At 37.9% G+C, this 26,714-nt stretch overlaps 1 protein-coding gene across 3 annotated transcripts in view; it reads right to left on the reverse strand.

Moving 5' to 3' along the window:
- Window positions 1-714: 714 nt before the first annotated feature.
- Window positions 715-26,714, reverse strand: part of GABPA (GA binding protein transcription factor subunit alpha) — a 39,948-nt gene continuing 13,948 nt past the window's right edge. For all 3 annotated transcript variants that reach the window (XM_084651040.1, XM_084651039.1, XM_084651038.1), the window contains exons 4-10: window positions 24,576-24,660; window positions 15,746-15,991; window positions 11,870-12,064; window positions 10,985-11,041; window positions 9,862-10,002; window positions 8,666-8,858; window positions 715-3,761 (exon numbers count right to left, since the gene is read on the reverse strand). In XM_084651040.1, the coding sequence (XP_084507166.1) occupies window positions 3,533-3,761; window positions 8,666-8,858; window positions 9,862-10,002; window positions 10,985-11,041; window positions 11,870-12,064; window positions 15,746-15,991; window positions 24,576-24,660 (1,146 nt within the window). In that variant the 3' untranslated portion in view covers window positions 715-3,532. The remainder of the gene's footprint in view (window positions 3,762-8,665; window positions 8,859-9,861; window positions 10,003-10,984; window positions 11,042-11,869; window positions 12,065-15,745; window positions 15,992-24,575; window positions 24,661-26,714) is intronic.

Here is a 26,714-nt window from a genome sequence, read left to right on the forward strand (position 1 = left end):
TCATCTGCACAGAAACTCCTGGAATTTAAAAAAGTCAAGCTGTGTTCTTTCTGGCTCAAGTATCACCAACCAGTAATACAGCATACATGCAACAACAACAAAAATGTAACATATGTAATATTTGCATAAGTAGCATATTTTACATATGTTAACTCAAACTAAAATGAAACTGGCCCTTTTCATATTAATCTGCACACATACATAGAACATCCCTCCATGAAAGATTTCCAGAAAAGGTTCTGCAGTCACATTCTAATTAATTCCATCGTGGATGTATACTGAATCCATCTCATGCTCTTGTAGTTTTGAGGGGGTTTGTAGCACAAACAGGAAACGTGTCACAAAACCAAACCTGCTGAAGACAAACTCTGTAGGTTGTAGTTCTAGCACAAGTACAAAGATGTTTTAATATTAAGGTGAAGAAAATCTGTTTTGAAGAGAGCTTGAAGCTAATTTTTGCCTCTTTTCTTGTGCTCTCTAGTAGTTGAAGATGAAATTGGGCATACTACTTATCTTTAAAACTAGCTTCTAAAAAAACTGTGGAAGCTATTCTGAAAAACAAATGAATCATCACCAAAACATAAGCTGTGCAACAGTTTTATTTTTTTTATTTTACTATGTTGACATTTTATGCACAAATATTTTATCAGAGTAAAAATAGAAAATAATTGTTTCATGTAAAATTACCAAAAAAATTCAAAACAAAAGTAATACATAATTATTAGCAGAGTATAAGTGTCTTTATTTAAAGAGTAAAAATGTATGCAAAACCCCTGTTTTACAAAAAATTGGGATTATACTTTTTTTTTCTGGCAGCAACAAAACAATTATATTGACATATAATATTCTACATCCTTTATTTAATTGAAGACATCAAGTTAGTCAGATTTCTCTCTTAGCTACAGGACATTTGACAACAGCCTTATGCTGTTTGAAAAATGCATTGGTCCTTTTTTAATGAAAAGAACATGGTGGAAGAGCAGCAGATCCTACCAGGAAATAAAATGCATATAAACAAACCCAAAAGGGATAATCATATTTACTAAATTAAAGGGCTTCAAAATAATGAGATGTATTTACATGGGAAGTTTTGATGCCATCTTTCCTAATAGTTGTATTTCATTTTGTGTATATTCAAGGGTAAAGCATCAATTTTACTTATTAGCTTTGATATTAATTCATCCTCCATTAGACTGATTTGGTAGGTCACCGTTTTGAACCCTTCCTTTCTCTGCCCACTTGCAGTATTTTAGACCTCTGCAAGAAAGATTGAGCAGTGTTCTAAGAGGCAGTTGTATCACATTTATTAATTAGCTACTTGAATTGTGGCCTGTATTTACAGTGTCATCCTTGTCTTGAACAGAGCTGCACAAATGGAATTCCGGACACAGAAAAAAGTTGTTAACTACACAACTTGCAGCCTAATATTCCCTTTCATAAGCAAGATAGTGACCTCAGCTATTTACATAAGAGATTTCAAATGCTTGATAAATAGTGAAAATGTGCTACAACTGTACTATAACAGTCATACAAGTTAGACATTTGACTTGACTTCTGACTGATTTACCCATATCTGTAACTTAAGGATTTGTTAAGGACTTAAAAGGATTTGTGTAGCTTCTTATCAAGCTAATACATCGTTCAGAAGCAGCATGCTCACCCTTTTGGCAAATGAGGGAGTGCTTCAGTAATTCAAGAATGGTAAATTAAAAGTCACTGGAGGAATCTGCCAAGAGAAAGCTACAATGGTGGAGATGGCAGCTAGAGAGACTTAAATGGTAGATGGCCAAAACGGCATGAGATCCTTAGGCCTACAGGAGGGGTATGGAGATGCCCCTCCACCGAGAAAAATACCTCAGCCCCCAGATGTACCCTTCAAAAATAAACCCTAAAAATATACAAGTCTCACATATTTCCAATTCCTTGAAAGCCAGTTTCTCTTTACTTGTCAACAGCAACAACATAGTGCTCCCACCACTCCGTTTAAGTACATTTTACGTTAAGCATCTGTTAGGTTAGCCAAATTCTTGACTTAAAAGTTTTAAGAGTAACTTGACCTTTCAACATGGTACTAAAGATTTTCTCTTATGCAATTATATTTTTACTACTTGTCAAGTGACACCACAGCTTCTGCTGATGGTTCCTTATTTAAAAAAAATCTGCTTGCAAGAACAGCAAAAATGCATGGCAACACAATATTCATACTGTTTAAACAAAGGGGCAAAAAGTAAAAAATGCTCTATTCAGACTAACAGAAGTCTAGCAAGTCATTAATGGAGAAGCTCACAAATCATGGAGACACAGTTTTGTACATATTAACATGTATATGCCTGAATGAAGAAGTATTAATACCAGTCTCTGGATTCGGGATACATTCCAATTATATATATTTCGAAAAATGTATCCAAACTCTTAACTGTGTCCTGCTTAGGTCTCAGGAATGTGTAGTTTTGTTTCTGAGGCCTTAAAACATTATCTGAAGTTTGGAAAGAAACTAATTTTAAATAAGAAACTATATTTTTTCATATTTTAATAGGGAAAACTGTACAATAATCTGGAAGTCAAACTTCAGATTTTTATAAACTTATTTGCAACTCATTTTGTTTCTAAACAGAAAAGGACTGCTGAATGTGATTAACTTAAGTCTTCAGTTCATCAAGATCAACTAAGTGCAGGTATAAGGAGTAATGGCTAATATACTCTGCAGCGTAGAGTAATAAAAACTTCTTTTTGGGTGAGGGATACCTTTTCAAGTTTTTAATCACCTGACAGGAAAAACAGGAAAATCTTTATTAATTTTCTTTTGCTGAGTAGCCAGCATAACATTTTTCAGAAGTTAAGAACTTGCCCTCGTATATGCATGTTAGCTGCATTACACATTACAATGAAATACTCATAATTGGCTTTTGATCTAAGCCAGACTTAAATATGGATCTCTTTCTTCAGCACTGATCTTGAGTTTAGTCTATTCTTAGTTTTCTTTGCTTATAAACAGAGAAATTGTCTTAAGGACTTGATGCTTTCTATTATTTTTTAATGTGTCTGTTCTTTCTGCTCTGCTTGATTAGATGAGATTAACAGGCATGTTTAAGGGCAGCTCCTGCTTTAACTGTGTAAGCATCCAATTCCATTTTGTAGTTCAATAAAGAATAAAAAAATATCAGAAAGGGCTGAATTTAAACTATTGACCAGTCTGTTTCCTGTAAATGCTTCACTTTTCTTAAAATGCTGCAAAAAATATTTTGTAGGGCTGGACATACAACATGAACCAGTTCAGCTTTCCTCACCAATTTCAGCAGACTACATGACACAGTGGGTCTGTCTTCATATTGAAGAAGTTGTGGTGATCCCTTAACATAGCATATATTTCAGTGTGTTAAAGATCCAAATTTATGGGAGTCTCAGTTCTTTGTAGAAAATCATGCATCATATTGTACTGTCAAGGAATAAAAAGAAGTTTCCGATTCTGATAAAGATAACTGCTCTGGGTATATAAGAAAGGCCTCAGGCTCCCACTTTCAGGTTCTTGTGCTTAATTGTCTTTCTCAGTTTGCAGGGATGCAGTAGCTAGTGCTACTGCTGTGACTGGCTGTGCAATGCCATGGAGTTGCATCTTTGCCAGTTTCTTTTGCTCACACTCTGTGACCAACCGGTTCAGCTCTGCTGCGCTATAGCCAATGAGAGTTTTCAAGTCACAGACAAATTTGTACACAAACCTCTTGCCTTGTACTTTGCAGATCATATCGCCATCATAGTAATACCTTAAATGAGAAAAAGAAAAAAAATCAGTGCAAAGTAACAGAGCAATATTCAGTGTACGAAGCCCACCCACCCACCTGCCCACCCAATGATCACCCTGGAGTATACTGTGGTGCTAAAGGGTAGGTTCTTTTTCTCATTGTAAGATCTTGATAAAGATTTATTTTATTCACCAACATAAAAATAGACCTCTTCTCTCTAGGGCTCTCCCATTGACTGAGCATGTCTTCACTAGACCCGCTAAATCTATTGCAGCAGTGTCAATTTAGCTCTATAGTGAAGACCAGCCCAAGGATAAAGGAAGATTTATCCATTTCACTGCAGATAACATTGATACAAATGAGTGTACACTTAACTGGCAAAACATGTTTCTTGCCACATAGTATGTATGCAGCGTGGCAGAGAGGACCTACAGGACACTGAGCCAACAAGTCAGGCTACTTTAAATGATCCAGGTGCAATTAACGCCATCTTTCCTACTAATATCACAGAAGGTACAACAGAACCAAAATTCATTGAGGATGTCCTAGAAGAAAGATTTAATGGACACAAATGGCTGCCTAATGACTTTGAAAGCTCAAGCACAGGAGATAGCATTTTTCCTCAAATGTCAATTTGAAAATCCAAAATCTGGCTGGACAAGTTTTAATGAAAAGCGCAGTAACAATAATTCCCCCATAATAAATATGGTTACATGCTTAGCGTTCAGTCCCCAAACTCATGAAGCTGATACACTGAGTACTGTTGTGAAAAGACTTGCACAAATCACACATTATCTTCAACAGAAGCATGTAATCAGGACTGTTTATCAAGCACTCTTCCCTGGTCTGATGGCACTAAAATGGATTGTACCAAAATATAAGGTTATCCTGATTCCATTCTTAGGAAGTCTGCACATATCAACGAACTTCCTAAAAGTGCTGGGCACTTCAGCATATTCAGGATTCTGGATTGTCGAGTGTGTGGACTGAAAGTGGAATTTTAGGCAGACAAATGAGAGCGCGTGTAATTGCTGGTAAAATTTATGCAAAAGCCACTCATGCTCACAAGATAGCTCTACAAATAATATGGCCACTGTTATTACCAAATAACTTCTGAGCTAGCTACAGCAACTTGACAAGAAACTCAGAGAAAAACCCCTGCAAGATTACAATAACTAAGGTGTCTGTTCTGTCATCTGCCAGTTTTCATGACCATATAGCATCATTTGTGCTAAGCAGCATGGAAAGCCATCCCAATTTCCAGTCCTGGTGGCAGTACATAGATATGGTATGTATCCTCCTATTCTTCAACCGAGTTCAACAGAATGGAACTTGGGAGCTTTACCTGTATGCTTTCAAAAAAATGCTTCTGTTCTCTCACTGGTATGATCACACAAATTATGCTTGATGAGCACCTGTGTACTCAGCAGAAATGAGCCGGCTCCCTCTGGAGATAATTTAAAAGTTACATACGGGCAACTGAGTTTTGAAAGATTCCCACCACAGATTCAATCAGGTAGATCCGGACCACTTCCAAGGGTGGGTCAATGCCACTTGTAAAAAAGAAGAAATTCTAGATATCATAAGATCAGCCCCAGCACTCAGTAGATGGGCTCTCTCCTATAATCTGTGTGCCCAAATTGCAGCCCAAACCAAAAAATTATTTAGTTTTGGACTTGATGACCATTGGACTTGCATTGAATCCACAGCAGCATGAAAGAACCATGATCATGTTGATGAAAATAAAGTGTTAATGACATTTCAAAGGTTCAAATTATTCACTAGTGAGCCAGCCTCCAACACACTACAAAACATTGCAATGAAGGATTTGGCTACAGAAATGAATCAGGAAGCTCTGCTGAATGCAGAAATACATGAACAGGAGCAACTGAGTGCCTTTGTTCTGAAAAGGCTTATGATGCTAAAGGAGCAAAGTGCCCATATCAAGTTCCGTGACCTGAAAAAGACAAGGTGTCGGAAGCTTTTCTCCCTCCATGCAGTTGGGGGAAAAAAAGCAAAGCAAAGACAAGGTAGTCAAAATAAAGGCTGATTGTCTCACACCACAGCACATCATTACTGCTATAATGCAGGAAGGATGGTGGATATGCACAAAATATTGCGTCATGACTTAATGCCAATTCCACTTGTTCTTTCTGAGGTAAAGGGTATCTTAGCATTGGAAATAAGTCTGCTATGATAGGTGCTTTAACCAGGGGCATCTCTTGTCCTCATGAGATAACACCCGATAGTACATCCTGTCTGATGATTCCTGGCAAGCATGTGTAACAGCAATGGCAACACCTCTTCCACGTACCTTTGGTGACCTTGCAACATTTTTGTTAAGTTAGTTCTTCATTCTGGACAGCATTTCAGCAGGACTGATGTAACATTTAACAGATTCACACCAGATTCTATTAAGGTATGATACAACAGACGCATTCAAAAGCTTGTAGGCCAATTCAGAAAATCATATGAGAACAGACCTGTTCCACTACCCAACAGCTGGCCAGACTTCTTGGCCCACTCAGAAAATAAGGCTGGATCTGGCTTGCTTTTTCTATGACAAACTCCTAACCAATGCTCCACAAACCAATTGTCCTATCCGAAGGCTTTAAAGAAGACAGTACAGTTAAATCATCAACCTAACTGTAGACATAAGTGAGTTACGAACTGACCTCAAAGAGGCAGACACTAGGATTGTACAACACTGCATGCACACAGATGCGGACTGTGTTGTTGTGTCAGCATTGATGTTTTTCTTTTGTTAATGGCACACTATGAGAAAATGCCTCACAGCAATTTGTGATGAAGGCTCCAACACCAACCCCCCCCCCCCACCCCGGGATACATTCCTGTGCATATTATTCAAGAGAAGTTTCTGCCTGTATTTCCACAAGCAGATATAGAAACAATACTTTCTTTCCAGGCACTGACAGGCTTCGATACAGTTTCCCATATTGCTGGGCACAGCAAGAAAACAGCTTGGACAATATTTATGGAGAAAGATAGATTCCTAAGAAACTTAGGGAAGGGTGATCTATAGAATGAAAATCATTTCAGCAGAAAAGTTCATCTGCAACATGAACAATTTACTTAAAAGAGGAGAGCTGCGACAAGTTCTCAAAGCGTCGATCACTAGGGGACTGACCCCAACAAATGATGCATTGTGCTACCACATCCAAAAAAGCCTGACTTTGCCTGCCTCCACATTGTGGCTTGAAACTCCTACAATCCCACGCTGCCCTTACGAGAGAACATGAACTGGGCCAAATACAATGGAGAACTGATACCTAAGCTAATGTCACTAGAGCCAATCCCCCATATCTATGGATGTGTCAAAGGATGCCTATCAATACTGGAGCTGCAGAAATGCCACAATGGCACGCACTGGGCCTGTTAACGCAAGGGGTGTGTTCATACATATAGGACCTGTTAAATTATACCTGTTTAAACAATGCGCAGGACATACAGTAACTGTTTGTAGTGGATTTAAAAGATAGATATTTACTAATTTTTCAAATTTTACTTAAATTTTGTACTCCAAATTAGAAGATGAAATATGCAAAGTTCAGCTTAGTAATTATATTTTTAAAACAGATTCAGTACATTTAAATCATGAAAGATAACTTGTTCATCTACCTTTCCCAAAAATGCCTCCTATATCTTATTTTATAGGAAATGTGCCTAATCTATTCTATTGACAATGTTTTTAGTGGCATAAAATCTATTACTTTGTTAACTCTGAAAAAATGTTTTAATGAAAAGTTATTGTGCACTTTCTTTTAAAATACAGGACAGAATTTGCTAAAGTAGCAGTCTAAAGTTATGGCCCTAAGCCCATATATTTAGGTACCTAAATGTTTTTGTAAATCCGACCCTTAACATGATTTGGGAGCACAATACCTACTGACTTCAGACTACAAAACCCAGATGAAGGAAAATAGCTTAGTTGAAGCATTTCAGTTTTCTTGACTTGTGAAAGTTCAACATATCAGATGGTGATGCTGGCTGCAAACAAAGCACGAGCTATTTTCTTATCAATTGTGTGTCTGAGTTTGTGTTGTTCTCACAGTAAGGATGCTAATGAGGTCCTGAACTTGTCTTTTTCAGCACATATGAGCATTTTAAGTATGATACTTAATAGGGAAAAAAAAATCTATGTAAAATCTGAAATTCTGCTAATAGTTTGGCATGTGGCAAATCTCCAAAAAGGGCCATAATTTTGGAGTTTAATGTACCCACCCTACACACATGATCTGAAAGCTCATTTTATGTGCAATTAGATGAAGTATGATGTGGAGCTGCCAAATGGTGCTGTAAGCCTGTAGGTGAGGTGAAACAATGGTACTCAAAATGTGACAGTGTCATTTTTTGCACAGTTCCAGAAACACTGCGTTTTTTTTGGTTTTTTTGTTTTTTTTACTGTGTAAGTTAATTTCAATACCTTAATGTGGTATTTATTGGTCAAAGCTACCAAATGAAATTTGTACTAAAAGATTTTTAATGGGCAAGTTCTCTCTGCCCCGAGAAATGATGAAGCTGCTTAGCAGGTGGAAAAAATGGCAAGAGCATTGTACATACCCTACATGCCGCTGCCAGTGAGATACAGTGTAGACATGCATCTTAAATTCTGTAACTAAAGCTGTTTCAGTGACTATTTCCCCAAGAAATTGTTAAACATATTATCCAAAGATTATCAATCATAGCATTTTCCATTTGTTTTCTAAAGGCAACCACTCATACATCCAATGACCCATCCTGCTCAGCTGATGAGAATGGCAACAGAAGGTGGCATGGTGGTCCACACCTGTTTGTTTTTTAACTGATGTGCAATCATAAAAGACCATACGTAACTGGCAGAATACTACAGTTAGAGAAAAGTATACAACCATTTCATAAAATAATTTAGTTGTAGAGCTTCTTACCGTAGAGCACGACTAAGCTTCTCATAGTTCATGGTGGGTTTATTTTTACGTTGTCCCCATTTCTGTGCAACCAGCTCAGGTTGATTCAGTTTAAATTCCCCTTCATCGCCAACCCAAGAAATACAGTCTCGAGCATCTTTGTCAGTAAGAAGTTCTAGCAAAAACTGCCATAGCTGAATCTGGCCATTGTTTCCTATTGAGATAAAAGGTCATTAAAGATAAACAGAAGTTATTTTCTACAGAGCTGAAGTTATTTTAAGAATTCATAAACTTCAGTTTAGGACAGCTCAATATCTATGTTATACCATGGCCAAGATTGTAAGTTAGAATCTAAGTGCACGTTTAGGCACTTAAACAGTTGACTTGATCTTTCAAAAGTGCAGCACACCCAGAAGCTCTCACTGAAGTCTTGGCCTAGAAGCCCAGTTCTAGGTTCCTATTTTTGAAAATCTTTAGACTACTGTCACAAGGCACTTTGCAGAGCGTGTCAATCAAGCAAAACTTAAATGTGGTTTTGAGGTGAGATTTGTTTTTTTGGAGACAGATGAAGTAGCAACTCCTAACTGAGGGGAAGGGACAGAAAGGAAAGCAATATTGGAGGACAGAAGCAAGGTAACAGGGAAACTGATACAAAGAGTTTGGATGAAGAAAATCTAAGGAGAATTCTGAAATTAAATTGCATAGCTAACGTGCAGTTTTCCTAAAAGTGCCTTCACTTCATAGAGATTAGCAGGTCTCCAACTGGTGAAGTTACCAGCAGAGTAAGAAGGAAAACTGAACAAACAGTATGCAAAGTGCCAGGTTAGAATTCTGGAACATATTTGCCAATCTCCGCTTCCTCCCCGAATGATCCAGTCAGGAGGAGAAAAAACCTGAGCACATGGTATTGAGTGGGAGGAAGTGGGGCACGTTTAAGACAACGGTCAACCTTGCGTTTGTCTCATCTACAAGATAGCACTTCCATCAACGTAGTACTAATGTAGTACTAACTCAAAAGATCTGAGGGCTACATACTGTACCAGCACTTCCTGTCGCACCTGGATTTTCCCTACAGGCCTCATATCCAAGTAAGCAGCCCTTAGAAAATTTGGCAAAATCATATCTGTAAGGGATATGGCTGTATTCTGCAAATTCACCATGTGATTTAACTGTTAAATATTTACAACGTTTACATTAAAATAAAATTGAGAAAATACCTGTTCTGTTCCCAGGTGAACTTCTGTCTTCTCCTGAGATTCTTGGCGCTCTTTGTACTTTAGCTGCCTTTGCACTGCTGTTTATTACTTTAATGGTGGTTGGGGTAGCAGGCTGTACAGATGCTGGAATAATTTGCACAGCTGTGAAAGAGCAAACATTGGAGAACAATAATTATAACTTGTTGGTACAACAACCTGATGCATGCATGCGAGAATAAACACACACAAAAACACACACACACACACACACACACACACAGTAGAACCTTAGAGTTACAAACACCTCGGGAATGGAGGTTGTTTGGAACTCTGAACAAAACGTAATGGTTGTTCTTTCAAAAATTTGCAACTAAACACTGACTTAACACAGCTTTGAAACTTTACTATCCAGAAGAGAAATGCTGCTTTTAACTATCTTAATTTAAATGAAACAAGCACAAAAACAGTTTCCTTACCGTGTCAAGTCTTCTTTTCATTTTTAAATTCCCCCCCTTTTTTAGTCGTTTACATTTAACATATTACTGTATGGTATTTGCTTTTTTTTTTTGGTCTCTATTGCCTGACTGCGTACTTCCGGTTCCAAATGAGGCGTGTGGTTGGCCGGTCAGTTCGTAACTTTGATGTTCATAACTCTGAGGTTCTAGCGTGTGTCTGTACATCAATATTAAAATTCAAAATATTTCCCCTCCGAAGAGCTACATGGATATTCATAAACCTACACCTTGAGAATAATTTTAATTGTTGCTACCATTTAAAATGGAATTGGTGTTAGCATTGCAGTATATATGCTACTTTCTTTTAAATACAGAACTGATTTCTGATATATGTTCACCAAGAATGCAGTTCTGAACAGCTGATATTACAATGTGACACAAGTGAAATATTTATGGTGCAGAATAATGGTAAAGTCAATTGATCATTATAATAAGAAAGTTAGAAATTCAAAATTCTAATTAAACTCTCAAAGTGGCTAAAAATTAAAGCTTTGCTTTCAAGTTGAAAAACATGCAAAAGATGTGTTATTTCTCTGTGGCTTTTCTGACTTTTTGGTAGCATGAGTGCTGAACCCACATTTCTAGTTGACAAACACCTGTCTTAATAATTTACTGGCATGACTACTCACGCTGATCAATAGTAACTGTTGCTATTTCTCCAGAGTGTTCTTGGCTAGCCAATACATCTGCCAAGTAAAAGAAAAATATTTAAATCTTTATTCAAATCCTTACCCCCATAAGTCAACTGAATGCCAAATGGATTTATAACCGAGAAAACAAGCAAGGAATGCAGAGAAACAACATAAAGGTTGTAGAGTGTAATAAAGATGATGACTTTTAAGAGTAAATATGTAACACCACGTGAAAGAAGTATGCACAGCCTTTTTTATGTCCTTCTGGGCATCTGGGGTGGCACTTTATTTTCACGAATGTACTTTTAGAATATTACACACGCTTTTTTTTTTTAGTGTTTACCCACACAAACTTTCTATTTTGCTTATATGATGTACTTTTTTCAGTGTCACAGACAGAAAATCAGCCTACCTAATTGTATCTAAACATTGAATACACAATAGATTAGCTGCAGTGTATATGGGCTAAAGAATTAGCTTAGTAACTTTCACATTTGTGTGAGACTGCAACATAGTAAATAGCACTTAACATTTAATTATGAGACTGTCAAATCAGAAGATGAACCAAAGCGAATAATAAAAACATAAATCAGGAATTTTCAGGTATGTTGCAAGAGCCATACCTCTTATACCTTACTTCCTGTATTAGATTAACAGTAATAAAATTTGAGGAAAGATGGGCCAACCAGATTTAAAATATAGACGTTTCTTTTCGTAACAGCAAGTATTCTCATTATAACATATTCCCTTATCTTGTATTTGACACCCTCCCTTTCACTGCTAATGGAAAGTGGGAAAATAACCTGGACTATTCACAACTGTCTTTATCTTTCCACAGAAAAAAAACAGTAACTAAATCAGTCATTAAGAAAGCTCACATACATTTTCGAAGAAGCTCCAGGTGGCTCCAAAGGATTTCTCCCCGAGGGACCCTCTGGAAGAAGTCCTCTTGATTGAGGCTACATAACTCTCGGCCTGGAATACTAAGAGTATTGAGGTCTATGTCAGTCATGCTGAATTCCTTCATCACCCATACCACCCAGTGGAGTACTTGGTCTGTTGACCACTGTACAGGGTCTAGGAAAAAAGAAGAAAAATATATTAAACAACTGATAACTGTAAAAGGTGTGCCACCCTGTCCATTTTAGACACTACAGAACTATTCCCTATAGTGACTAACAATAAAAAGAACCACAGAAAAAACACTGTCCCATGTGATTGAAACAAGTATGACTGAAAAGTCATATGAATGAGTTGTTAAATTTTTTCTTCTTTTAAAAAGAACTAATTCTTAAGTTTTAATAACAAAGCCTGGTCATGCCACAAACATTCTTTGCAGAGAAACAAAAAGGGAACATAGTAGAATGTGTGGAAAGCCACAACACAAAAGCAATTTTGATTCTCAAGATGCCACTACAAAACTATTCCTATGGACTTGCTAATTTGCTTTCTATGGCTTTGCCTGAGACAGTGCAGTATCTGGAGTGCTAGGCAAGCCTCTGACTTGGATCACCATTTCTTTTCGCCATCTCGGAAAATTTCTGAGCCCTCTATTGCTCTCTCTACCAATTTTTTTTGTTTCATTCCTTCCAATATGAATCATTAACCTTCCCTATGTTGGGATGGAATACCCTTCCCCAACCAAGATCTAGGTCAGTAACACTGTGTGTGCAACCAGCGAGGAGCTGAGGATATTGGTGGCTAGTGAGAGTTCTAAGCAACATCATTAAGCTTCCTAACCTTTCTGGGAGAAGGATGAATAGTTTTGGGTTTTTTTGCCTTGTTGTAACTAGGCCAACTGGGTGAACGGTTAGAACAGATGGCTGTCAAAAATTGTTTCATGTGCAGGGTCAATTTTTTTTCCTGTTACTATTGTCATATCCTGTAAGTTCTTTAGGCTAACACTATACTCCATAATAATGCTTCTGTGAGCACAGCATAACTCTGGAATCTACGTTGGGACATGAGAGCCGTTTATCCTCCAAACCCCAAGAGAGCTCTGGGAAACAGCTTGGCATCATGGATCGCCACAGATATAGTTTCTGTGATTTTCTGAACAGAATGGATCAGGAAAGTTCTCTCCTCATTCCCTCATCTAGGAAAAAGATGTATCTAGAGCTGTATCTTGTCTGGTTTCTTGAGGGGCTTTTGAGTTTCATGGCTGAGACAAACATGCTTTAGCAGTGACTTCCACTGGTCATGAAACTCTCCCCGACAGGGTCTGGATCTTGTACTTGGTCAGCAGAAACCTCTCACTTCAGCAGTTCTGAACCTGGGACCACTGACAAAATGCAAGAAGAATAGGCAGTGCCAGAGTTTTAAAAATCTCGTATTAAAGAGCTAACTTTGCATTTGCAGCACACTAGTCCCCGGAAATAGTAAAAGAAATATGAGAATGCTCCTGGTTAAGACTTAGACCCCAAGAAATATTCTAGAGCTGGGGAGGCCCAAGGAATGGTGGTGCTGCTGGTGGTGAGAGTTCTCATCATAGCTCCTGGAAGTCACAAAGAACCTCCAGACAGTGAGCTTCTTGTTTCTTAAAAAGGCTAAGTAAGCTGTCTGCCAAAACACCAAAAATTATCTACTTCTGTTGTTGCCTTGTCTCCTGAAATAACTTTGACTTCTCAAAGTGAAAATACAATGCACTTAAGGTCCCTCTTGGTAAACTGCGGCTCCAAAAAGCAGTTGGGGGCATTTTTCCTTTGATTTAGCATTTTCTGATTGTTCCATGCTTCCAGCAAAAAATAGCCTAAAGGAGAAAATGACAGCTAGAAACAGCTGTGGAGGACACCTTGTATGTTTCTCTTAGACAAGAATGAAACTGAAGAAACAGAACAGGGACGGTTAAAGGGTGGAAAATTCCTGGATGGTGGTTAGTTTTTAGCTTACTAGTCAGAACAAATAATTGGAAGGAATAGAGTCTGCAATATCACTACAAAACAGGGCTTGATTTTACTCCAAGCTACAGGTTTCAGAGTAGCAGCCATGCTAGTCTGTATCCGCAAAAAGAACAGGAGTACTTGTGGCACCTTGGAGACTAACAAATTTATTCACTCCAAGCTACAACTCTCACTGTCTGTTGCAAAGTGCTCTGGATTCTCAAAAGAGGCAAGTGATTTCTGAAAGCCTTGATGAAGCTGAAAAACAACTCCCAGCAGAAATGCAATTTATACACATTTATAGAAAGGTCAGGCAAAATGAAATCTCATCTTTGGGGAATCATACAAAAATTCATTTAAAAAATTGCAGGCATATATTATAAAGCACCAACAATACATTCAGAATACAAAAGGTCCTCAAGTGCTTCCTTTCTCTCCAATTCCATGAAGTCAGGAAAATCTGATATGGTATTTAAAAGCTATCCTTTTTGGCATTCACTTGATTAAGACATTTCTACTACCAAGAGGAGAATTCCAAAATGTCTATACTTGGGTTGGTCATAAGAGAGGCCAATTTTTGTTTTCTAGAAAATTCTCACCTACATAATGGAAAATAATTGTAAACCTTTGAAATTACAATGGTGTCACATTCACAATGCTGATTTTCTTCTTTGAGAAAGCAAAGTTTTAATACTAACAAATCTATAAAGTTGATTTACAACAGTTTATTTAACATTAGATGTTTTTAGTATTATGTTGAAGAATGTAACTTTTCTTCTTGCATTATGGATGGCATGCTGTGAAATTTCAAGAGATATTCACATGAATATCCCTAAGCTTTTTGTATCAAACCCGCAATTAACAAGATATCTAGCACAATGAAAGTGAATTCAGAAATGCTTGTATGTCAAAGGGATCAACAAAACAAAGCAAATCAGAAGCCATTGCTTCAGTTATTTCTCTGAGAATCTGTTAAGACTATCAGCCAATTTAATACCTTGTTCCCTTGTAAATACCTGAGACTGAATTTAACTTTTTCCAACTACTAAAACCAAACAATGGCAAGAAAAGACAAACAAATCTGAAATTGTTGTAATGTGTTTTGTACCATCTAGGGTTATCACTTGGGGTTCCTCAACAAGGGGGAAAAAAAAAGGGAGGGGGGCAAGTTTATGGGAGTTTGTTTACATATTACAGGTTGATTTCATGAATATCACTGGAGAGTACATTACAATGATTTACCGCAGTTAATTTTCACCTGGAGAGTCCAGGGTTCAAGTGTGGCATAGGTCTCACACAAAAAGTTTCAATTTAGCTCCCAGAACACATTTACAGACATTCCATATTCTATAATCCTAGAACAATTAGTCTTTTCCATAGTGACCCTCTTTTGAAAAGATTATTGAAGTTTAAAAATTAGGTACTTTAAGTACTTGAATCTAAGTGTGGCTTTTCATACAAATCTGATTCTGCTTGGTGCTCCACATCCTCCACTACTACTGTCTTTAATGAGCCCTGAAGAGAGTCAGGAACACCAGAGAACTGGACCCAAGGTCAAATTCATACACAAACAGCTTGATCTTCCAGTACACATATTTTAAAACTACTTTATGCAATAGACCAGGGGAAAACACAAATTTGTAATATAAGTAAGCTGTGGAGGAAACCTACCCTCTTCTACCAAGGAACTATCAGCCATGGTTCCACCTCCACTTTACTTACTCTATCAAGCTATTTGTACTACACTCATCACCATAGCATATGAAATCTCATCATAGTATCTGAGCACTTTAATAAATGTTCTCTTATACAATACCCAATATCAAATAATTCTCAATTATTAAAAACATACAAACTACTCAACATTGTGTTTTATTACCATAGGGTATTCCAAGGCGTTCTTGCTCCTTTCTGTAGCCTTCCAGTGCTGCAGCCCATCGAGTCACTTGCTCAGAAGTTTCATCTGATATTGTTGTAATGTGTTTTGTTCCATCTAGAGTTATCACTTGGGCTTCCTCAACAAGGTGAGCTTCAGCTTCAGCATGGTGGGCATCCGGATCGATAACTACCTCCACAGTTTCTACAGGCTTTACAATTTCAAGGATGTTTAACTTGGGCTCTATTCCTAGATATGGATGAAAATACAGTAAGGTAAAATACATTATTTTTGAGCACTGCAAAAGCATTACTCGTTTCATTTAAATCTCACCAAACATACTGTTACTACATGCTGAGAATCAGATACAGAAAACATCAGATGCATTCACGGTTAGCATCACATTTTCAGAATGATTCATATGACTCAACACTATCAAGGATAGCAGACTCAAGGTGATATTTCTTCTCACCCTTCACTTAAGCATACACTTATAATTTAGTAAAGTGAACATACAAATAATTATGCCCCTTCACCCCACAATCCCATGCGTTTCAAATTTAGTTTTTATATATACCCACAAAACACATATTCAACTGGCAGCTCCGTATGCATACCTAAGGAACTATTACACTTGTCCTATGAAGGAAATATAGTAGGTCCAAAAATATGTATTACTTTCAGTCTTCAAAAGTGGTTACTTTTAAAGTGTCTTTGAAATTATTACACACACTTTGGTTAGCATCACTTTAAGATACCCTATAAGATACACCTACATTGTAATAAAAGACCTGTAGCATGGCTGCAGCTGACCTGGGTCAGATGACTTAGGGTCACAGGGCTCAGGCTATGGAGCTAAAAATTGCAGTGCAGATGTTCAAGCTCAGGCTGGAGCCCAAATCCTGAGGGGGAGGGGAGGGTCTCAAAGCCCAGGCTCCAGTCAAGCCCTGCAAACCCAAATCAATTGACCCTGGCTCTGTGACTTGGATTTTTACTGCAGTGTAGACATACTCTTAAAGAGGCAATGTGGTTTAGTGGATCAGACGACTGGAAACCAGAATGCTCAGGTTCTAAATCCAGCTTTACCAGCAATTTGTTCTGTGGCTCTGGGTCAGTCCCTACCTTTTCCACCTGAGTTTCCTCTATCTGTAAAATGGGTTAAGTAGTATTTATCTATTCTGCAGTGGCGTTATGAGGATTAATGTTTATAAAGCAGTTTGAAGTGCTACATAAATCATTAGTATGATTATAAAATAACTCAGACCTTTACTTTGCTCCAAGAAATCTTATAGTCATTCTTAACTCCAAACTTCTGCTCTCATTTGTCTCCCTGGTAAGTAAGCCTACCTATCAGTACCTCCTGGATACTGCCAGATTTCATTCCTTACCCTTCTCCAACATTACCTTGATGCCCTCTTTATGTGTCATCTTAAGTTTAGATTTTTAAGGGTCCACAATTCAAAACCAGAACAAGAAGTTTCAGGAAGCAAGGTCATACAACCGGTTTTCCATCAAACTCCAAATCCACTCAAAATTTCTACCCCCCTCTTCTAAGTTCTCCATGAAGTCACTCTACTATCCTATTTTATCATCATCACTCCTATTCGACCTCTCTCTCTAGGTACACACACTTAGGCAGTGTCTAAATCTTGCCGCTTCTTCCTGTGTAACACCTTGAGTTCTGGTTTGTTCTCTCTGACCACATACCTAAAAGGTTAATCTAGGCCCTGATTACTGCAGCCTCCTCTGTGGCCTTGTTAAATGCTATCTTGCCCAATTTATATCCATTCAAATTCAGATACAAATAAATCTCCTAGCTCATAATTTGACTGTCACCCGCACTCCCTATGTCCTACTCTATTGACTCCCCCTCCTTCACACATTTAACACAAACTACTTGTCTTTATTTTGAAAGGCCTTTCATGTTCTATCACCATTTGAACCATCATCTCTGATATGACAATGAGACAATGACCCCCATCTCCTCTGCACCAACGATGCCAGTCTTGGCTGCACATTTTTCAAGTTCCGCAACAAGCACCTATGCGCTCTCTGCCACAGTCCCTCTTCTGGGATTTCAAGTAAAAATACACAGTCTTTGTTCTCCTTCAAACTGACTTCTGCTATGATGCCTACAAAAACACTTCATCACAGTTGGGCAGGTAGTGTGCTGTGATTACTGCTTATCATGCCGATGAGAACCATCTCACGTTACTTCATCCTTCACCTCAAACCCCCATACGGTTTACTGTATAAACCTGCTGGTTCATCTATATTAAGTTCCTTGAGGCAGCAGCTGCCTCTTCGTTATGTATGTACAGTGCTTAGCACATTGGGGCTGGGTCTCCAGGTGTTACTGCCACAGAAGTTAATATCATCTACTCACATAATTTATTTACAAAGAAAAAAATGCAAAATAGTGCTATTAAAACAAGTTAATTCTTGCTTTTCTTTCTTAGGAGTATTAAGCTCTACCTGAGAAAAGATGACAGAATTAGGAACAAGTACATGGACAGGATAAGTACATTTTATTCATTCTACAAAGCCTTCTACATAAACCCATCAAGAGACATGGGACAAAAAACAGGTTTGATGCTACAACACTTGGTGAACCACTAGTTTTGCTGACTACTATTAAGTGTTATCTGTTAGGGTTTCATTCTTGTCATGAATATACAGAGAACTGTATTTCTCTCTCAATAAGTGTTTTCAGGTTTAAATTAGCTGAAAGTAAGAAAACATCAATTACAAAATACCTTAACTTTAGACTTTCTAATTCAGAGGAAATTTTTATTCTTTCTTCCTTTAATCAAAAGGTTCCTTAAGGAACAAGAGAAATGCTGAATAAAAGTGTTATCCTTTGTAGTGAAGATGTTATTTCAGTGACAACAAAATTTCAGAAAGGATTCTATTTAAAAAACAGTTGAAGAGCACCTTTAACTAGCAAAACAATGAAGTCATTGTGACTGATAACTGCAACTCATTTGAAAGAAACCACATTTAACTTTTTGATTTGCAGGAACCCATTCCAAGCACAGAGGAGCAAACTTTGTCCTGTTACACCCATGCAAACCTATCTGAACCCAAAACGAACATACAGTAGTAAATGATAGCAGAATCTGACCTACTATACGAGCCAATAAACAGCCACTTTTTTGTAACAAGAACTGTATATCTAATCTGTCATGCACCACATTGAACATATGAACATAAACAGCGTGTTGAAGCTACTGGGGTTAATAAAAATTAGTAACTAAACAAGTCAAAAGTGAACTGGATGCTATTTATGTTTAACCAGTTGTCAAGGTTCCTCCCCCACTCTGAACTCTAGGGTACAGATGTGGGGACCTGCATGAAAACCTCCTAAGCTTACTTTTACCAGCTTAGATTAAAACTTCCCCAAGGTACAAATTAATTTTATCCTTTGTCCTTGGAATATCCACTGCCACCACCAAACTCTAACTGGGTTTACTGGGAAACGTAGTTTGGACACGTCTTACCCCCCAAAATCCTCCCAACCCTTGCACCCCACTTCCTGGGAAAGGTTTGGTAAAAATCCTCACCAATTTGCATAGGGGACCACAGACCCAAACCCTTGGATCTGAGAACAATGAAAAAGCATTCAGTTTTCTTACAAGAAGACTTTTAATAGAAATAGAAGTAGATAGAAGTAAAGGAATCACCCCTGTAAAATCAGGATGGTAGATACCTTACAGGGTAATTAGATTCAAAACATAGAGAATCCCTCTAGGCAAAACCTTAAGTTACAAAAAAGACACACAGACAGAAATAGTCATTCTATTGAGCACAATTCTCTTCTCAGCCATTTAAAGAAATCATAATCTAACACATACCTAGCTAGATTACTTACTAAAGTTCTAAGACTCCATTCCTGGTCTATCCCCAGCAAAAGCAGCATACAGACAGACCCAGACCCTTTGTTTCTCTCCCTCCTTCCAGCTTTTGAAAGTATCTGGTCTCCTCATTGGTCATTTTGGTCAGGTGCCAGCGAGGTTACCTTTAGCTTCTTAACCCTTTACAGGTGAGAGGATTTTTCCTCTGGCCAGGAGGGATTTTAAAGGGGTTTACCCTTCCCTTTATATTTATGACACCAATAATCCAAAAAAGGATGTAATGGTTCTTATTTTGTTTATCTGTGATATAATGAGAACTGCTGTTGGAAACTGTCTTAAGAGTCTTTGGGGAATTAGACATTTTAGATATCAATAAAACCTTTCAGTAACTGAATACTCATCTAAACATGACTTCTGACATTTTTATATTTTATACACCCCCCCTTTAATTTTATATTATACACATCTTTTCATTTTTTACATCTCTTTGTAAATATATATATGAAAGGGTGTGCACCCGTTTAAATTTCCTTAAGATGTATACAGAAGGCCTGAACTAATTATTTGTGTTACGATAGCACAAAGGGGCTGCAAACACAGATCAGAGTTCCACTGTACTAGGTGCTGTACAAACAAGGACAACACCTTCCCAGACAAGAGACAACAGGTAGATGAAACAGAAAATAGGGGTTGAGAGAATGAGGTAAAGTACAGAGATTATCTCATAAAATAAGCACTAGTATCAGATCACTAGTGCCTATTCACGGTCAGGAGAGGTGTGTGTGATGCTGTATAAAATGGAAGATAACTAGTTCACTCATCACTGTTACAAAGTTGCAGTAAATCTTGTATAAAGTATGTCATGTAAGGGATCTATGGAAAAATTATTATTTGTCAAGTATGATTACCTTGTTTAAATAAATGTATCACCATTGTATCTGAGGTTATAAACATTGGCTCTGCATTTGTATATAAACTATGTTCTGTTCTTGAGTGTCACCCACAAGGCAAATTTACATCCAGACTAGCCATCCCTGTGTTGGGCCATCCATGTGTTGATGGGCTACGCACATATTAATGGACAATTGAGTAGACTCAGCTCACCCAGTGAGCACCTCCTGGAGATGTTTCAGAGAGCAGTGAGGCAATGGTTGCCCAATAGTTCAGCAAGGCATGTAAGGACATGTGATCCAAGACTCCATCTTTTGCCAGTATCTTTCCATGCACTTGGGCTGAAAGTATAAATGAGACTGTAACATCACTTCTTGGTCTTCAATCCTGCTCCACTTCTTCGGACTGTAATTTCTAAAATCAAGGAAGCTTTGAACAAAGAACTGATGACCCCCACAATCTTTGGGGTAATCCAGAGAGACTTATTGCAAGCTAGCAGACTTACCATCACTGCTATTATCCTGACCTACAGACTCTGAAATCAGTTGTAATGTATAGGATTCCTTTAAGCATTTAATAGCTTTCCTCTTCCTCTTTTCTTTTTAAATAAATCTTTAATTAGTTTACTACAGATTGGCTGCAGCAAGGTATTTGGCGAGATCCTGAAAGCATATATTCACCTGGATTGAGTGGCCATCTCCTTGGAGTTGGAAGATCCTATTATATGTGATTTCTGGTTTTAATAATCATTTATCACAGAAGTCCAGTTGTGTAGGTGGTAAGCTAGGAGCTCGAATGCCTAAGGGGGACTATATTTTAGCTTCTTGTGATACAGGAGCTCATTTTTGTTACTAGCTTTGTTACCTCTAATGATAGAATAAACCACCAGTTTTGGGGGGTGTCTGCCCTATTTCTTACAGTCTGTCCTGAATTTGGCATTCTCAACCATGACCCATGCCAGGTAGCGTGACAAGGTGATCCATAAAATTCTCAACAATAAGTAGTATTAGAGTTATTTGAAGGAGGAGAAAGTGGGGGCTTCACAGACTTTTACAAACATAAAAGGGGTAGCATGGGAAAAACACAAAGGTGCTTTGAGAGATAAACAGAGTAAAGCAGATGAAGGCTGGCGTGGTTGACAGCGATAGTAAAGATGACAGTTTTAAGGTAACAGATTTCATAGGTAGGGAAGAAGTAACTGATAAAAGATCTTACAGGTGAAGACAGGAAACTTGTGCCTGATCTGGAGGAGAAAGGAAAGCCAGTGGAGGATGTGACCAGTAAGGTGGCCAAAAAGCTTAACATAGCAGCAGCATTTTGAATGAACACTACGATCTGCCAATCACAATGCACAGATGCAAAAAAACAAAACAAAACAGATACTCCACATTTCGGTAATTTGTCACACATTTCAGTTACTTCTGACATACATTGACAGGCTTGAAGATTGAGAGATATACGATCGCTGTCCACCATATTTATATGTTATGTGGAGATACAGTATTTAAGTCTGTAAGGCTGTTAATTCAGTATCTCTTTCCCAAGTGTTAAAAATTCTTAAAATTATAATAATATAGTCCCTTTGGAAATGCAATGATACAAATTGCTCAAATAACTATAAATCTAATTAAATACAATTAGAGAATCCCTGTTCAAAAACAGTGTCTATACTGTAAGAACCTATGAATGGTCATACAACACATTTTTTCTTTAACGAGACCAATTAAAATGGATTTTAAATATTGTAAATTAACATTCAAAATTACATGAGAAGCTGTGATCTCTGGATGAAAAGGTATTATATAAGCGCTAGGTATTATTATTTGACCCTATCATTAAGGCACACGTCCCATTGATGTAAATGTTGGCAAAGTTCTGCTTTCAGTTACTTGATGGCAAAAGTCAATTGAATTGTTCTGGATTCATACTGGTGGAATAGCAGAATTTGGCCCTCTTACCTCACTCTACCTAGACACAGGGTGAGAGGGGAAAAGAGTAAAAAATACAGAATATGGAAACATGAAATGTATAAAGAAGTACCAATATTTAAAGTGGCTGATCAAATGAAGAATTAGTCATGAAGATTGTTAAATTCAAACAAGAGTTTTATAAACAAGTTGAAGTATTTAAATAAGCCATCTTATTTTTTTTTTTAAATATATGCAGCAACAGTAGTTATAATTCTGTTTTACATAAAACCAGGGGTTAAAGGCCTGTATTTTGATCCCTCAAAGAATGAAAACAGGCATAATAAATAAAGCTTTTTAAAACTAGAGAAGAACTACTCACTATTATAACAAAGATCAAATCATTGTTTGTTAAATGACTACAAGCCATTGAATCTACTGCTTTACCCATACCAGAAAAAAGTGATGAACTAACTCTGTAGATGGATCAGATCATAAGTAGCATTATTTTGAAGTAATAGCCTGAGACTAGCTTTCTGAAATGCTAAATTAAAATACATTCGCCAGATTTGTCTGTCTTTCTTTCCACCTCACTTCTTTCAGCTACATTTTAAGAAAACAGAGGACAAGCTCATGTTTCCTCATTCACACTAGCCTAACACTGGAGGAAGAGCTTTGACTTCCAGGAATACATTATGTCTGACAATATCGTTCTTTATTGTAGTTTCAACCAGTTTGCCAGTTTGGTCCTCTCTCCTTTGCACCTTACCCTCATGGCCAGGAGTTTTAGGCAGACTGAAGTCTTTATGATCTGTGCACAAGGACTCACCTGACTTGGACAGAGTCAGGGAGGGATCCTTTCTTTCAGGAACACATCTGGAAGGGGATCTGTTCATGTGTTTGCGAAAGTGCCCCTTACTCTAATGAGAGGCCCGAGTCAGCGATTCCTTGGGCTTAACAGCTCTGGCCTCTGCTCCAGAGCGCATGCTCAGAGGGGCGGGGCTTACAGACTAAGGCCAATGTACCAGGGGAGGGAGCGGTATCTCCCTGGCCTGTAGCTGACTGGAGTATATTGTCCTTCTCCCTGAGGTACTTGCTTAGTCAAAGCTCCTGTCCCTCATGGGTTTGAGGAGATAAGGAGCAGTGGAGCTGTACTTGGCAGAGACATGAGCCTCCTCAAAGCGGTAAAGACGGAGCTGGCGTTCATCACTGACTGAGAAGAAGGGGCAGGAGATAGTTCTTAAACCCGGCGACTCTGGGCATAGTCCCCAAGAAGAGGATCTCCAAGGAAGGGAGAAACTAAACTGTACTAACTAGAATATAAAAATCATTAAAACGCTAAAAATACTAACGACATACAATCATATTTACAGGTTTTGAAGACTATGTGAAGATAGCTTTGAATACAGAGGATTACAACTCGGGACATGTGGCACTAAGAAGGAATTAGAGGAGTGTCTATCCACACCACCCCTTATGGCCTTGGCATAGAGCATGAAGAGAGCAATTGCATAGGCACAAACCAACGGATGCTACTTGCTAGAAATCTCCGGTCTCAAGAACACGAGCACATGCGTACCCATGTGTGGAATACACACAGGGACGAGCACTAGAAGAAGAAACATTGGTTATGTGTCCCTGCGGTTTAGTTCAATATATCTTAGAAACACAAGTATCAACAAAGAGATGACCACTTTAGGCTTTTGCTTCTGATCTTTAGTACATGATCAGTTGATAATGCCACCATAATTTAATTATTTGTGAAGCAGTAAGTTCACGTTATATTGATGTGTCTCTCAATTAGCAGGTGGCAATTCTGCTTCATTTGACTAGATATTTTGCCCAGCATGAGACAAACAACTGCTTGACCTCATTGAAAGGTCTCACATGCAGGGTACTGCCAAGTTCCTCCTTGTCACCATCCCACCAGCTTTCCTAGTTTGAGATTTATATAAAGTTACTATGGAAGACAGACACATTTTGGGCTGCAGAAACATCAGTCCATGACAAATTTTAACGGACACTCTATAAACATATGGTGCACAATGGAAAAAATCAACCTATAGGAGCATGAATAATGCAGTTATATTTTCAATGCTACAGTTAAAAATAGTAATGCATGAATACACTTACAATATGGCTCACCTTGTATGACAGCAAATAAAATGCTTAACTGCTTACCTTGCCTGGATATTACTTGTACACTAAGCTGTACTGTTCCATCTGTCTTTACTCCTTGGTCAAAGAGACTGCGATCTGGGTCCAGCTTGATACAAGGAGGAAATATTTTTAAATTACTAGACTTATAATTAAATGCTTTTATAAAGTTATCTTGTATATTCAGTTCAAAAAACTCTGTACATATATGTCAGGGAATCAGAATACTTGAGTTCCTAACTGCAGCTATCAAATATTTTTAGTCTTAATCATCAAAAGCGTGTGCAGCACTGTACAAGTCATAGTAGACATGCTCTTTACCCAGAGAAATTTGAAATCTAAAGAAAAATTACTCCATGCTGATGAACAGTAGCTCAAATTACAAAAATTTTTAAAAGGAACTGTCAACCTGCAGTCTAGTCAATTTAAAAAAAAAAATTAAGTTAAAAGTAGTTTGCTGCTATGCAAGAGACCCCAAAAATGCCACAGGGGAAATAGTGAAGCCAACTATAAACAATGTACTGTCACAATGCACAAAGTAAAAAAGAAAAACACTTCTCTCTCTAATCTTAGGTGGTAACTGCAAAAATGCACAAAAGTGTGATTTTTAAGTTGACAGTATCCCTTTAATACAGATACGTAATACTATTTAATGGTCACTCACCACATCAATCAAAGATAGTTGTCTAGACAATCTTCACTTTATGCCTCTGAAATACTACATCATGCCACATTGGCTGTGATTCTGATTAATTCTTTAATGTATCTTTTACATGGACTTTAATACCCTTATTGTTACAGTACTATCTTCCTCTCTTCTACACATCAAACTTTCTGCAGAAAATCATTTATTTCACTCAACAGTATATAAAAAAAAGCGGTGTATTACTGATTTGTCCAGTACAATAGAATTCAAAGTCACATCTCACGCTCCAGCCACTGCGTGGAACCAGCTGGGAGCTATTTCCACCAGAGGCTATCTGATAGCCCTACTCTCTGTATCCTCTGGATAACAGCCCCAATTACTAATCAGTTAAAATTGCTACTGGGAACCAGCTAGAGGCTACTTCTATCAGGCCATGATCATTGACATCAAGGAGACTACCTTCATTTCTGTTTTCACCTCTATTTCTAGCAGAGCAAAAAATGTTCTCTTCCCTCAACTTCCATGTTTAGGTGTTGGTAAAGAAAATGTTATATTCTGGGACATAACACTGTGAGGTCCAATACAAAGAAGCATTTCTACTGTAAGGGAGTCATTAACTATGTTTTAGCTCTTAAGAGAGCCTTCTTTCCCTTCCTCTTTTCATCATTATATCAAATAAGGCTATGTCTTCACTAAAAGTGCTGCAGCTGCACCGACAGTGATGTGAGAGGTCTTCCTGCCACTGTAATTAATCCACTTCCCCAAAAAGGCAATAGGTAGGTCAATGGAAGAATACTTCCATCCACCTGGTGATGTCTACATCAGGTGCTAGGTCGGCATCACTATGTTGTTCAGGGCTGTGAATTTCTCAGACCCCTGAGCAACATACCTAGCTCAACCTAATTTTTAGTGTAGACCTGGCCAAAGAGACAGAAAGGGAAAGAGGGAGTTGGTTTTTCACCACTGATCTAATGAAAACCCCAAATGAGGCTAACAACACTGGGAGAAGATATGTTCTTTTCATTCAGTGCCCTTCATGATCGCCTTCAGTTACATCTGCTTTAGAAGCAACTACATTAGTAGAACATAAATACTATTCCAGGTCTTCACAATATTCCACTGCCAGCACCTCACTGCAAGGGAATCTTTGCAGTAAGCTAGACTCTGCTTCAAACAACATACTACAGAGGTTTAAAAAAATTCTGAGATTACAGATTTCTATGCAGGGAGTGACAGCAAAAGCGCTAACAGGATGACAAATAAAATGATTGTAAGCCTAATAAAATCCTCCATGATGAATTATAGTTATCAAATATTAAAGTTTTGAGAATTTGCAAATAGATCCTTAATAAGGATCTATCACAGTAGTTCTCAAACTTTTGTACTGGTGACACCTTTCACATAGGAAGCCTCTGCGTGCAACCCCCCTTATAAATTAATAACACTTTTTATATACTTAACACCATTATAAATGCTGGAGGTAAAGTGGGGTTTGGTGTGGAGACTGACAGCTCGCG

The sequence above is a fragment of the Lepidochelys olivacea genome (genome assembly GCF_965140295.1).
Source record: "Lepidochelys olivacea isolate rLepOli2 genome assembly, chromosome: 1".
NCBI classification, from domain to species: Eukaryota; Metazoa; Chordata; order Testudines; family Cheloniidae; genus Lepidochelys; species Lepidochelys olivacea.